Source organism: Hemicordylus capensis, chromosome 1 (assembly GCF_027244095.1).
Source record: "Hemicordylus capensis ecotype Gifberg chromosome 1, rHemCap1.1.pri, whole genome shotgun sequence".
NCBI lineage: Eukaryota > Metazoa > Chordata > Lepidosauria > Squamata > Cordylidae > Hemicordylus > Hemicordylus capensis.
This window is the reverse complement of record NC_069657.1, coordinates 353,585,655-353,600,246: the sequence shown is the minus strand read 5'-3', so window position 1 is coordinate 353,600,246 and position 14,592 is coordinate 353,585,655. Positions and strand designations below refer to the sequence as shown.

Below are 14,592 nucleotides of genomic sequence, written 5' to 3'. Positions count from 1 at the left end.
AGCTGGGCGGGCGGTGGCGAGGGTGGGCTCCCGAAAATGGCCAGACAGAGGCTGGCGGAGCAACTGGGGCTGTTGTGGTGGGCATGGGGTCTGGGAGGGGGGAAATGGCGGAGGAGGGAATGGGGAACGAACTGGGGCGGAAGGGAGGGGGGAAGTGGTGCAGATGCTGTATACTGGGTCTGCTAGTTTTTATTTATTTATTTAAAATAATATCTATCCTGCCCCTCAAGTATACCTGCTTGAGGCAGCTTACAATAAAAAAACAATAAAAAAGCAACCCAAAACAAACAGCAACAAAAATTGAAAGCAATAAGACAGAGGATGAAATTGATTAAAATGGGAGAGCTGGTTAAAACAAGTTTTAAAATGCCTCTCAAGACCTCTTCAGACATTTAAAAAATGAATGGCATACTCATGTACACCATCTTGATCACCTCTGGAAGTTGTGTCCTCCAGCGTGTCACTCACTTCCACCACCCACACTGCTTCTAACTGAGTGGTTATGACTAACCATATGATTATCTAACTCTAACTGAATGGTTATACCTGTAGCATTCATCTGAAGGGGTGATGGTGGGCACTTCCATGATTGGCAGCCAGGAACAAACCAGGCTGCCAAATTGAGAACACTTATGGTGTTTCTTACACCACCACATGAATAGTTCTTTGTGGCTGGTAAGTTGTCTGCAGTAGTACTTGTGCCCCTTGTAAGTGGGAGAAGCTGTGTCCTTTAGATCAACCACTGCATTTGTGACACCTACCATAAAACACTAGCTTTCAGGCATAGTTGTAGATCCTCTGCAGCTTTTTAAAGGGCCATTGTTGTTATATTTGAAACTTCATTACAAAAAGTCTATTACAAATGACTGACATATTACAAATTCTTGAAGCTTACAGAAATTTTCCCTTTTATTTAATGGGGAAAGATTTCATACATAGCAGAAGTGGAGCCACCATTGGGTGAATGGGTTCAAAGAACCTGGGCTGCCACCAATCAGGGGCCACACCTTGCGGCCCCAACACACACTCCGCTTCTGATGTCAGATGCAAGGGGCATTATTTCACTCCCCAACGGGGCCACTCAGCCCTGCTTGGGAACAAAATCAGCCCGTGCTGTGCAGGCTGGAGCAACTCTACCTTCCTTTAAAGGCAGGGGGAGCCGCTCCTGGCCTTGCTGCCAACACAGCAGGGCCGATCTCCCACCCAAACAGAACCGTGCGGCCCCATTTGGGTGGGAGATCAGCGCCGCCAGCTTCGCTTGCCGGCTGATACATAATGCTTTTGTTTCCTTCATTATGTTGTGTCTGTTTCTCATTACACTGGCATCCATTTTGAGTCCTTCTATATTATTATTATTATTTATTTATTTATTTGATTTCTATACTGTCCTTCCAAAAATGGCTCAGGGCGGTTTACACAGAGAAATAACAAATAAATAAGATCTATAGTTGTAACCCTGATCCTTTTACAGGCAATGGGGAACCTTCATTAATTTTTGTAGGGTTAGGGTATTTTTTCTGAAAATGTGAGGTTTGAAAACAGATCGTTTGGATTGTTTGTGCCAAATAGAGTGGAGGTGACTATGATGGACTGGGGGGTTATTGTACAGCTTTGGGGGATCTACCTTCCATAGAGAGATTGCTCTGATCCCATTTTAGAAGCATGCCACTCCTTTGAGGTAGGCTGTCACTAGCTCAAACACTTACCTGGCTCAGATACTGCTTGATACCCTAGAGCTGTCTGGCTTGGGACATACTGGCATTATACAGCCAGAGCCCACACAGAATCCAGCTCTAGACAAACAGTATATTAGTCTAAAAAGTGCATAGCTTTATGAGGAAGAATTTTGCAACCAGAACCTTTTAAAAACGGACTGAAGCCACTTCTAAATATATGGAATTTATTAAGAACATAAGAATTGCACACAGAATAAAGAATTGGGGGAAATGGGTTAACATGAGAGTAAAGGAATATACACAGGAATTAAGAAAGAAAATACATAAACATTGAGTTAGGTGGGTCCCTAGCTAAGAGAGCAATAATCTTTACAGCATTTCTCTTTCTGGACACCAGTAGCAGATGGAAAATGGTGACCTGGTGACCAAATGGATGGACTCTTGGCTCCTGTTGTAATGAGATAGTCTTTCCCACTCTTCCAGAGATACAGCTCTTGGATGCCTTAAGAAGAGCTGGCATATCTCTTATGTAATGCTAGCTTCAGGCCAATCTGGGGTTGAGATGACTAAAGATGGGTCCAATTTGAGCTGGTTACCTATTGTGAAAAAGGGATTAAGGCTATACTTTGATGGTTGAGTGCAAGAGACAAATATTGCCCTCATTCAGTAACAAAGGTGAGGAATGTCCCCCATTCAGAGCATTTAGGGTGGGGGAGAAGTGTCAGACATTCTTGAGCTTAGATGGAGATCTGTGTTTTGTCACAATGAGAATCACTGAGATATTGAGTGATATACATGCATATGTGAATCTGCGGTCCTTTGTTTATGTCCCTGCCATTCCTTCTAATACAGAACTTGGGTGGTCTGCTTGAGCCCCTAACAGCTTGAAATATCTTAGAGGTGGGCACTGGGACTGGAGACAATGTGTGCCATGAGATTAAAAAAACTTCCCTTCCTGCACCATGTAGAAAGGTTTCAAGAGGAAGGAAATGAAAAAGAACACCACCTCTTTTCCCCACACTCCAGAAACTTCTCCCCGCCACCACCCCACAACTGTATAGAAATGATGTTCCTGTCCCTTTTCATTCTCCTCCTCCTTCTATATGAGCCCCAAACAACTCTTTAAAACATGTGTTTCAGGCTGGTTGGTGTTCTAAACAAGAGCTGGGGATACACTGCAGCATTTTTCTGTGGATGGATCCCCACTGGTCTTTGCTAAAATAAAACTAAAAAAGACACAAACCAATATGGCAACACACAGGAATTCTAGTGGATACAATATGCTGTCAACTAATTTCAATTTACATATAAATTTTGTTTCAGTAATAAAATAAATATTAACCATTTTAATTTGTGAGATATTTATTCATGCTGTTTCAGTTCTGGCTATTCCTTGCCAACCCCTTTGTAATTCATTTTGACATCTCAAGAGTGGAAGTGAAACTGAAAAAGGTTAATAACCATCTTGCCAATCTTTGCTGATGTGTAACTTCGTAAAATGTGTCATCTTGCACATCCTACATTGGCCCAAACTATACATGAGAGTGGCAAATCTGGATCTTCTACAATCACATGGTGGAAAGGGGGTATGAAAGCAAGAAGAGCTGAAACTTTTCCCTTCCTGTGGCTTACCTCCCTGATGCCTCTTACCTTTTTTCATAGCTCGGATCGGTTTTGGTGTCATAGCCCTAGCTGTGAGAAAATTGCGTGGGGTGGGGGGGGGGGATTGCAGATAGGTGAGTCATGGGGTGGCTCCATCCTCATCCACACTCAGGGCCAGCCCATTAATTAGATGTGGTGAGGCATAACAGGGTTGCTCCTACCCTAGGTGGCAATAGGGGTGGTACTGCCATTGCTCCAGTTCCTCCTCTGGCTGATTCTGCCCTGTCTCTTCAAAAGGCAGATGGTGAGGAATGAAGGCAGAAAGTGTGAAGAAGCAACTGGCACATGGCATGCTCTGGGTGTCATAGAGGTGTGGGGTGAGTGAGGGCAGGGGAGAGATTTGAAAGAGAACTGGTGAATTGTATACTGTCTACTGAACATACCACAAGGATAGAGGTAGCAGGTCACTTATGTTGCCTCAGACACTGTGGGGCTTGGGCCAGGCCTCTCCACATTCTCCATCCACATGACTCTTTTGCTCCATTAATTGGACTCCTACCTATTTCCCCCTGCTTTCTATCTTAATGCAACAGCTCCATATGTAAAAACACAAATCTGCTGCCATTGCATCTAGTCTGACCCTTGCTTACAAATGTCAGGTTTCGTTTCAGAGCTCAAAATCTCCTTGACTGTCAAATAATCTACAAACATGGAATGGAATGGAATCTTTATTTCAGTCATCGGCCAGACAACGCAATAGATAAGTAGGAGCCTCCAGCAATCATGATTCTGCCAGTACTTTTTTACAAAACACCATTTACAATATAACAATATATAGTACAATCGACACTCATGATTTTACCAATTGCTTCCTTACACAGCTTGCAATGTAGCAAAATTTTGCCACCTTGGTGGAAACATTAATATCACTGTCAGACAAAAGGAGAGACACATAAAAGGCCGATGACCTACCTGGGAATCTAGACAAAATAGGTGACAAAAGTGCTAGCCAAATATGTCTATAAAACAAACAATGAAGGTTCAATATATGATCAGACGTCTCAACCACTCATGACTGACACAGGCATAGCCATTGAGAAAAAGGAATACTGAGATAGCGACTCTCTAAGAAAGCTGAGGGCAGTGCATTCAAGTGTGCCAAGGCAAATACCCTTTGATTTGGAAAGAACAAGCTCATGTAAGACCAGCTCAAGTTGGTCTATGAGGATGAGTTGCATTACCTAAGAAAGGTAAATGTCTGACTCTGGTCCTGTCTTCCTGATTTGCTATCTCCCAAAATGGCTTCCTAACTATCTCCTTGGCTTTTAAGATCCCTGACCAACATTGGGATACGTAGCCCATAACTTTCAAATTTCTTCTCAACTCTCTTTCCATGCAGATGGAAAGTTGTCCTTCAGGACCAGAGGTGCAAGGCCTGCTCGACCAAGATTTAGTTTCAAATAATAAGAGATCTTTGCAACCCAAACATGTGCTTCAATTGGTACTAACCCCAGTTCCAGCCTTAACGCTGCATGGGCATCCCTCTTGTCTACAAACATGATTTTTGCTTAAATGATGACATGATTAAGGGATACATTCCAATCAATTGACATCCTTTCCTATTGCTGCCATGTCTCCACTGTATCCCAGAAGTTTTTCACTCAGGGCTGCTTCATACATGGGATTTTTCAGTACAGTTATACATGAGGTGCAAGGGGGAGAAACTCTTTCACTTACCATCATGTGTGAACATTGTAAAAGTGTTCATTTGCTTCATGTTTGAAAGTGTGTGATATCAGAGATGTGATGTCAGTTTATACCTTTTGCTGGCAATTGCACAAGATAAATCACATTAAACTTCAGTAACAGATTCAGCCAAGTGATGATGTCATTTCCGTTATATTACTTTGTGAGCTGTGAAAACTTGTCAACTTGCATTGGCCAATGAAGTTGTTTCCTTACTATCAGCGTTTACTGTTTCCTGCTTCTCAAATCCTATTCAGTGATAGGGTACTGTGTTGCTTACCACAATCCACTCATTTTTCATTTTGCCAGCCAAGTTGATGATTATCTTTCCTGTTGACTTTGTCCATTTGAAGCTCTGTCCTTAACATGACACATTGATTCCAGCCTTGTCATTGCCAGCACCTCTTCCTTGCACTCCTCTTCCTATACACTCCTTCTTCAGTGCATAGGCAAAAATGCCAGGCTGGGAGTGAAAAGGCCACCCACAAGAGCCGGAGTGCAAGACCTATATGGCTGAATGGTAGAAAGCCAGCTAGGCATGCATTACCAGGTCACAGGTTCAGTCTCCAGTTAAAGAATCTCAGTAAGACTGGGAAAGAACTGAGATGACACCTTGGACAGTGGTTGCCAGTATCGGGTTGAATAATGACCAACTGTTTGACTTTTTATAAGGCAGCTGTAATCATGATTATTTATAAAAGTCCCTAAGATACAATAAAGGCTGTACAAAAATGAAAAGAACAATCCCATGTGTCAGTTATCAGGGATTAAAACTAGACACTATTGTTACCCACATGTAGAAAAAAATTAAGGCAAAATTAACATTAAGAAAGAAATTCAAAGAGCAAACTTTAAAAAAATTAATTTCTTAGAGTGGGGCAACTTTATTCCCTGCTCACTGAGCACTTTTTCAAAGTGATGATTCTCTTTATTTAGCAGGGGCAGAGCAACTGGCCTATCCACCCCCAGCACAGCACCCATCCAGTGGCTGCTGCTGCTGTCTATCTTATGTTTCTTTTATAGATTGTGAGCTCTTTGGGGACAGGGAACCAGCTTTCTATTTATTTCTCCTAGGCGTACCCGTTGCTAATCCCATGTGCGGCAGCTCTCGCGAGCATCCGCGAGCAACTGCTGGACTAGCGATGGGGACGGGAGAAAACAGCTGCCGGGAAGAGGAGAAGGCAGCGGGCCACCCCAGCCCAGCCACTGGGATGGGCAGGCCCAGCTGCTGGGACGATGAGCAGGCAGCGGCAGCCATCGGGCTGGGCCAGCCGCTGGGATGAGGAGGTGGTGGTGGGCCGGAGGAGGGGACAGGCCGGCTTGAAAGCCAGCCAGAAACCATGGCCGGGCAGTGGGGAGATGCAGGCTGGGCAGGCTGGCAGAGGTGCAGATGCTTTGTGCCCGGCCCGGCTAGTTTTATTTATTTCATATCATATATCATATCATATCTGTGTAACTCTAGGAACTTTTGTTGAAAAGCGATATATAAATATTCCCTGTATTGTATTTATCAGCATATGACAATGGAGAGAACCTACCTCAAGGTAGGTAGGCCCTGTCCATAGAGCTCTGAAGCCATATTTTCTGCCAGTTGTTGTGATCCTTGTTCACTCCTGTATGCCATGAAGTCAAACTCGTTGGGTCCCAGAGTCATAGCTCAGAAAGCTCCTAGATTCTGAACTTTTAATTAATTAACTAATTTTAGTAACAAATTAGTTTTTGTTACTAAACTGAGGTCCTAAGGAAAAATGGTTCTGAATATGGGAATTTGCATATATAATAACACAAAGAGCAGCGAAATTGGACTTTTCACGCGATTCTTTCTGCGCTCTCACTTGGTACTTTACCCGTAGCATTATTACGCTGCGCTACTACTGGCCACTTGGTTTTGCCTCAGGACCGGCGCAGAGCCCCACCCACCCATCGGTGAAGTGTGCCAAAGCTCTTGATCGCCTCTTTAGCTTGGAGGACGGGAACGGGAATTCGTCCATCCTTTTGCCCTAGATCCACGGTTGAGTGATAATTAGTCATGCTATCCGTTCACGGGGAGAGTCATTGATTTTAAATGTGGGGTTAATAGTTAAAAGTTCAGCTTCTGGATTGTGCCTGTTTGTTGCTGTGGTTTACGTGTGTGGAGGGCCAGAGACGTGCCAGGCTGCCAGGGACGAGCTTCTTTATCCCTGTATTATCAGCTGTATTGACCCTGCCAGTAACACACTGCAAAAGGGCACGAGCACTAGATGTAGAAAACATGTGGGATGGGACGTGCTTTATTTACAGAGCAATTATCGCGTTGCCTTCTTTTACAGCAATGTAAACCTGCCACGGTGTTTGCTTACTGCAAACCGATTGCCTCTGTAGATATCGTGAGGCTGGCCAAACCCGCAGCCAGCGCTGCCTTTGCCCCCAGCTCCCCAAGCAAGGCCGCGTATACGCTGTGCGGATGTGTTTATTTAAAAAAGAAAAAGAAAAAATTAAAAAGGAAGGAAGGAAGAAAAAAGGAATCTCTGGAGGACCCGAGGATCGCTGAGTTTGTTTGCAGAGTAGAGACGCCTCCGTTTAAATGCCAAAGCTACCAGGCGAGGTAAACGCAAAATGTCCACGAAGAAGCTGCGTGCCACCTCGAAAGCGCGGATTGGATCTGTGTGTGCCCTGGAGGACAACCTCCTGCAGCTATCCTGCAACAGAAGTAGTGGTGGGGTGTGTGTGTGAGAGAGAGAGAGGGGGCGCAACGCAACGCGCCGGTGTGCGTGTGAGCCGGCGAAGAAGAGATAAGTTAGCCCTTGCTCAGAGGTAGCACTACTGAGGATGGGTTTTTTACGTGTCTGAAGGCAGCGCAGCCATTGTAGGAAACGGCAAACCCCCTTTCTATGAAATCGCTGCGCTTCAAAGCGACGCTTCTTGAGGACTGGACTGGAGGAGGGTGTCGACAAATAAAAATGATACCCAGATTGAGTAACCCTGGAATAAACGTCCACGGTGCTTCAGGAATCAATGACAGCACCTAATAGCCTGACAGCTAAGGGGAGGGATGTGATGTAAACAGATTACGGCCGAACGAGCAGCACATCTGAAGAAGCTTGATCCGTTATGGTGAGCAATGGCTCTCATCGTGCTCATGGTTTATTTCGCCGCTCATCGCTCTTCCCACCCACCCCGATCCATTTCAGAGATCCTCCCCCCCCTCCCCCCTCCACCTCTCTCTTTTTCGCCCCCTTCCCTTTGTATGAGCAATAAAAGACTCCGGAGAGGATGTGGCTCCTTAGCAATTGCACAGATCTAAGACATCAGCAAACACACGTGTCACTCAGCCAGAAGGAACAGGATTCCTTGGATTCCTTCCAGTTCCGCCTGGCTTGTTTTCCTCGCTTGCTCCAGGTTTTACTTCTGGTTGCCTGTGAGGGCTTTTGCTCCTCCCTTTTGAAATCCTATATTAGCTGTGGCCAAAGCAGGGTAAGAAACACAGCTTATTGTTGGCAAGTGCTGATGAGAAACTCACAGAGCAGCGAAAGCAAAGGTTTTGAGTCTGGCTGCAGCTGCAATAATCCACTCACGTAAGCAAAGCGAAGGGAAGGGAGAATCGCTTACTCTATGCTGGGCGATCTTTGCTGACTGATTTCACCAACACGTTTGGAGCAAAAGCAGAAAGAGAGGGCGTGAGGTAAGTGGCGAACGAAGTGGGATTTTGCTTTTCGCCTTAGTAACATAAATGAGACCGCTTGGAGGGAGAATGAGAAAGCAGGATCTCTCAGCTGGACGCACTAAAATTTATATTGCAATCCTTGTTGACTTTAATTCCCAAAGTTGTTAGCGAGGAGAGAGAAGGTCGGCTTGCTCTGTTCCCTCTGTGGTTCTTATGTAAGGCTTTTGCGCCAGGGCATTCTTCTTCTTCTCCGTGTTGGTGCTTTCTAAATCCAGAGGGGCGGGAGATAATTGGGGGTTGTTGGGATGAGGAGGGGGTGGCGGTGTGCACGCTCACTTAGGTGTTAGGTGCGCACGAGTTTTGGCTGCTGGGGTACCCGCTGCGTCTGCACCAGGTGCCTGCCTACCTTCCAGCGGCAAACGAAAGAAACCCAAACCTGCCTCATCGCAATAGATGTTACTATTTATCCTTTGAAGGAGAAAAGACAGACCCCGCCGGGGTGGTGCTACCCACGGCTGTGTCCTTAGGATAGATACAATTTTGCGAGTGAGAAAGGAAGTATCGGTGGCTAGAGCGAAAACACTAATCTCTTTCTCTGTAAACATTAACTTTTCTTTTTAAGGCTCGAAATGGCAGACCACATGATGGCCATGAACCACGGGCGCTTCCCCGATGGAACCAATGGGCTTCATCACCACCCTGCGCATCGGATGGGAATGGGTCAGTTTCCGACCCCCCACCACCACCAGCAGCAACACGCCTTCAGTGCCTTGATGAGCGAGCATATACATTACGGAGGTGGAAATATGAATGCAAACACTGGGATCAGACATGCAATGGGGCCCGGGAATGTGAACGGGGGACATCCTCCAAGCAACATGCCACCTACAGCAAGGTTTAATAATTCCCAGTTCATGGTTCCTACAGTTGCAACCCAAGGGGGGCCCTTAACAGCCAGCATGCAGTTGCAAAAGCTAAACAACCAGTACTTCAGTCACCATCCTTATCCTCACAACCACTATATGCAGGACTTGCACCCTGCTAACCATCAGCTAAATGGAGCAACCCAGCATTTCAGAGACTGCAACCCGAAGCACAACAGCAGCGGCAGCAACAGCAACGTGCCTGCCTCGGTGCCCCACGGCCCTGCAGCAATGCTGCCTCCCAATGTCATCGACACTGACTTCATCGATGAGGAGGTTCTTATGTCCTTAGTCATAGAGATGGGTTTGGATCGCATCAAGGAGCTTCCTGAGCTGTGGTTGGGACAGAATGAGTTTGATTTCATGACAGACTTCGTTTGCAAACAGCAGTCCAGCAGAGTGAGCTGCTGACTTCATGCAAAACAAAGGACTTTTTAGCTGTGTGAATGAAAACATTCCCTCTAGACACAGTATTTCAAAGGCTTTTAGGAGCGAGTATCTGGGAAGCAGAGTAAACTATAAGCTTGTACAAATTTTATTTTCTCTCTTTAATTTGCTTCCTTTTTCATGTTTAAGCTTGGACACTCATTTCTACCCTCCCTATAATAATTTTAACTGATTTCAGTCTTTAGTATTTCTCAACACCCCTTCTCTCTGTCTCTCTACTTAAACTTCTTCACTGGTAACATGCCAATTACTTCAACCGTTAGATATGAATATTGGCAAATTGCTTAATCTTGTGGATTTTCTATAGGCTGTCATTTCAAATGATTAGAACTGCATTCAAATTCTGAGTTAAAGGACTAAAATATTGCATTAGTTGGTTGCATGAAGTTCAGGGTAGATTCCTGCACAAATACTGCCCTCTTGCTTTGTTTTTAACTATGCATTGCAGTGATACTAATTTTTTAGTCTGCTCAACTGGAAGCTTAACAAATGTGGGCCAAACCCTCCCTGATCAGGAAAAAAAAATACTGTTAAACTCTGCTGCCTCTTGCCCTCCTTCCCCCCCCCCCATCTGTACAGACAATGTAGTGTGAATGGAATGGTCTCTAGTAGTTGGGGAAACATTTCACAGGGTTTAAAATTTTTTATTTTGGTTCTGGTTTATCTTCCACATATTCTTATTTTGGCATTGTGCTTGCTTAGTTTATTCAGTACATGGGGGGAATACTACTGTGTTGAAAGCTTTTTAGGAAATTTGACAGTATTTTTGTACAAAACCTTTTTTGAGAACATACTTGTTAATTTATTCTATTTTAATTTGCCAATGTCAATAAAAAATTGAGAAATGCTTTAATTTTTCCTAAATATCATTTACCAAAGTTTCTTTTTCTTTTCCCTTTTCTTTTTCTTTTTTTTTTGGCCTTGGGAATTTTACCCCTCTTCTCCCCCCCCCCCCAAATGTTTGATACATATAGCTGGTTGAACTTGTTGAGCTGTTGGGTTGTGTGAGAAAGAAAATCTACAAGACGACATTGTATGTCATGATCAGTGCAGAAGGTGAAAAGGATTTAAACCTAATTATGGCATCAGTCTCATAAGTAACATTGTAACATGCTTGTGTGATTTTATCAAAAGTGAAATTGCCAAGAGGCAACAACTTTGTGATTTGCCATCTTACTTGCTTTAAATGTAGTTGTCCAGAATTATGATGCATAAAGTATTTATTCTATTTATCTATTAAACTTTAATTTTATAAATACTCTCACTTATCTATCTATAAGACTTGGTTCTTTATGTAAACTTATTTTCTGTCCTACTGAAGGGTTCCATGAAAGACAGACCTAGAAGGGCACTGCAAATTTTGTTCTAACTTTAGTTTCTTGTGTTGGGCATAAAAGTGTTCTTGGCAAGTTATAAAAACTTGTATTGCATTGAAATCCATGAGATGTCTATATTGGGGGGGTGGGAGGGAGGAGAAGGAAAAGAAGCAAAGATCTGATATTGGTGAGAAATTATGCTAGGCAAAGTTGAACCAGTTGTCTTATAGCCTAGAAGGTGAAAACTGGAAATTAATAGCTTCCACACCTTGGTTTGGGGAAGCAGGAAAATATTTACCTTGTAGCAGGAATATGTTTAACTGGTCCTCTTCCCTAAAGTATCATTTGACTAAAGGACCAGATACTTACCAATATGTATAATTTAATAAGGCTACAGAAGTTCAGTGCTGAACTGGCACCTCATTCCCCATTTTACTTTTTGTCATGTGTATTTTAACTTCATTGTAGAAGGTAAAAAATACCTCCCTTTATAACTTCAACACAGACTTAGTAGTTAATATTCCCATATTGAGTCTTACAAGAGTTACTGTATTGAATTCCCTCGAACTAAAGATGTGTGGCTGACAACAGACAAAGTTGCTCATGAGTTGTCCCAATGAAATAGAACAAGTTAGTAATGACTAATTTCCCATTAATTGCATTGGGGCTACTTATGAGATGGATGACACTCTGGATGTCAGTGTGTGTATAACAAATGATGGTGTTTGTATCAAACTGATGGGAAAGGTTAGCTGGTGGAGACATCTAAAAGTGTTTTTTTCCTCTCCTGCTTCATAGTCTCTAGATCAGTGAACTTGTGTACTATGTTTGGTTTATTTGCCTTCTCCTTGGCTTACCTACATCATCTGGAATCATTTGTTTTTCAAGATACTTTCTGTGGTGCACCTGCTAATCTGAATGCCAACAGTGCACTCAGATTAGGATTATCAGAGAGGGGGTGGTGGTGGATGAATGGGCAGTCTGGTCTTCAGGTAAGGTATTGGACTATATAGTATTTTGGTTCCTTTCACTCTCTTGATGGTTATAAATATTTTAAACTTTAATAAATAAGCATAAATGAAAGGAATATGGGGTGGCAAGAGCAACTGAGAACAAGGACACAGGCATGAGCAAAAACAGCCTTGTGTCACCTTTAAAGACTAGCGCATTTTTTGTAGCATATGCTGCAGGAATTTAGACTTCTAATGATCTCATCACTGTGTTAAGATTCAGTGTTTGCATACCATAGTATTCTTACCTCAATCAATATTTTAAAGTCAGTTTTGGTAATCTGCCTCTTTGCTTAGATTTGACAGGTCAAAATTTTGACCTGGATAGTTTAGGACAGTTGGCCTCAAAAGCCTGTGCATCATAAAATACCTACAGAAGTATAGTTTGTCAGCTCTCTATCGGGTTTAATTATTTAATAATAATATCTGCTTATTTCAACTTTATTTTTTAAAAAAAAAACATGCTTCTAAATTCCACCTCTAAATAAGTGGAGTACTGACTTTAAATATTCTGCATAAGTGGAATAGTATTCTGCTTTGAAAAGTGTTTATACTTTTATTCTATAAGGTTCTCCTATTCTCCTCACTTCAAGCATTGTCACTCTTTCAGTGAAAACTACTATTTTATCTCTTCCTTTGTCATGAAGGAAAAACTTCCTGTTTGCATGCACTTAGTTACATAGTAAGCTGCAGCCCATGTCAGGTGAGGCTAAGCTGCCAAAATGCTTTTTGTGCAGAGGAGAGTTGGAAGATTAGTCAAACTTCCTCTTAAAGTATGGGTTGTTTAACAAATTATGTTGCAGCAAATCCAGGTTTGTTATTGGCTCTTGCCAAAAACTTGGATTCAGCAAACTGCAACTTGTGTACAGTTAGCAGTTCCCCTTTTTGCAGCAGCCACCAAGAAACCTATCTGAGGGATGGGACATTTTGGCCTACTGTGGGGTGTGATACAAGGTTGCCAATGTCAGAAGGGAAATGGTGGAAATCATGCCCTCCGAAAACACAAGTATCTTTCCACTTTATAAAAAGGCTAGCTGGGATCTAGCTCAAGTTTGACTTTCTCTCGCTTTGTATATGGTACATATATCTGTCTCATGCATTACATTTTCAAGTGTACACTTAAAGTAACTCAATGTATGAAGCAGTTGTTATGCTTCAGAATAGTGTGAAATGCCCCCAAATTCCCCAGCATCTGTTGTGTAAGACTTCCCCCAGAATTATAATAAGGGTTATTAGCAATATTTTACATATACTGTAGTTGAAAAGTAACATTTTGGAAACCATTACTGTAAACAATCACTGAAATACTATGTGAAGTTGGAAATGTGTAGTCAGTGCTTGAATTTTCAACTTCCGGAGGAAAAGATCATATCTGACTTCACTGTTTTTTTAACACTTTTAGGAAAACCAATTTACTCTTTACCAAAGTGTTTAATGATCATGTGTGCAGTGACCTACTTTACTAGCTGCTGCCAGATTATTTTGCAAACGAGGCTGTGCAGGAGAGGGGGTTATGTGTTGCGAAGTTGCTTATAGCACAGGAAACTTGACCTCTGTACTTTGGCTCGTTTCCAAAAAGTTCTAATATGGTACATGGGCTCTACTGTTCTTTAAGCCATGGCCATAAATAGACTCAGTGCTTTATTTGCAATGGAGATCAGTGATAAGCCTCTGTGCGCAGAAACAGCACAAAAGACACTTGTTAGGAAAATAGGTGCTGATTAATAGAACAACGTCACTCTCTTGCGGCTGGAGGAAAAATACTGGTGACAGCCACTTTTGCTTGTGCTGAGAAAGACATCACACTGCTGCTGTGATGGATCTTGCAAGAACAGTTAGCTACTCACAGCTGTCTTAGGTGCTCTGGGGAGGCACACTAAGAATAAGTTTGACAACTATTGTGCAGTTTATAGTCTGAATGACTTTTACAACTGCAAAAGCCTGCGCACATAAATTGATGTCAACAGTAAAGGCCAGATCCTTTAGAGGGAAATATTAATCCGCTAATCTGTTATGGGTGGTCAGTTCTGAAATGTAAACACTATTCATTTTTGAATATATATATATTAGGTGTTGGTGCCACCTTGTGGAATGCAGATCAAAACAAAAATGATTTTAAATGTGCCCTCCCTCTCCACACAAAGCCTTTACCAGTGAAATGAGCCAAGCAAATATGTAGCTGGGCTGCAGTAGCCTGGAGGGGTTTGGGGAGAACAGTAGACTGAGAAA

At 42.9% G+C, this 14,592-nt stretch overlaps 1 protein-coding gene across 3 annotated transcripts in view; it reads left to right on the top strand.

Annotated features, from left to right (window-relative positions):
* The window catches only part of CITED2 (Cbp/p300 interacting transactivator with Glu/Asp rich carboxy-terminal domain 2), a 46,359-nt gene extending 35,058 nt beyond the window's left edge, over nucleotides 1-11,301 (top strand). Inside the window, exons 1-2 of one of the 3 annotated variants that reach the window (XM_053289634.1) lie at nucleotides 7,262-7,608; nucleotides 9,290-11,301. In XM_053289634.1, the coding sequence (XP_053145609.1) occupies nucleotides 7,283-7,608; nucleotides 9,290-10,001 (1,038 nt within the window). In that variant the 5' untranslated portion in view covers nucleotides 7,262-7,282 and the 3' untranslated portion in view covers nucleotides 10,002-11,301. Of the gene's footprint in view, nucleotides 1-7,261; nucleotides 7,609-8,261; nucleotides 8,686-9,289 lie in introns of those variants that run through there. The other 2 variants (XM_053289639.1, XM_053289647.1) reach the window with 2 other exon arrangements.
* The last annotated feature ends 3,291 nt before the right edge of the window (nucleotides 11,302-14,592 follow it).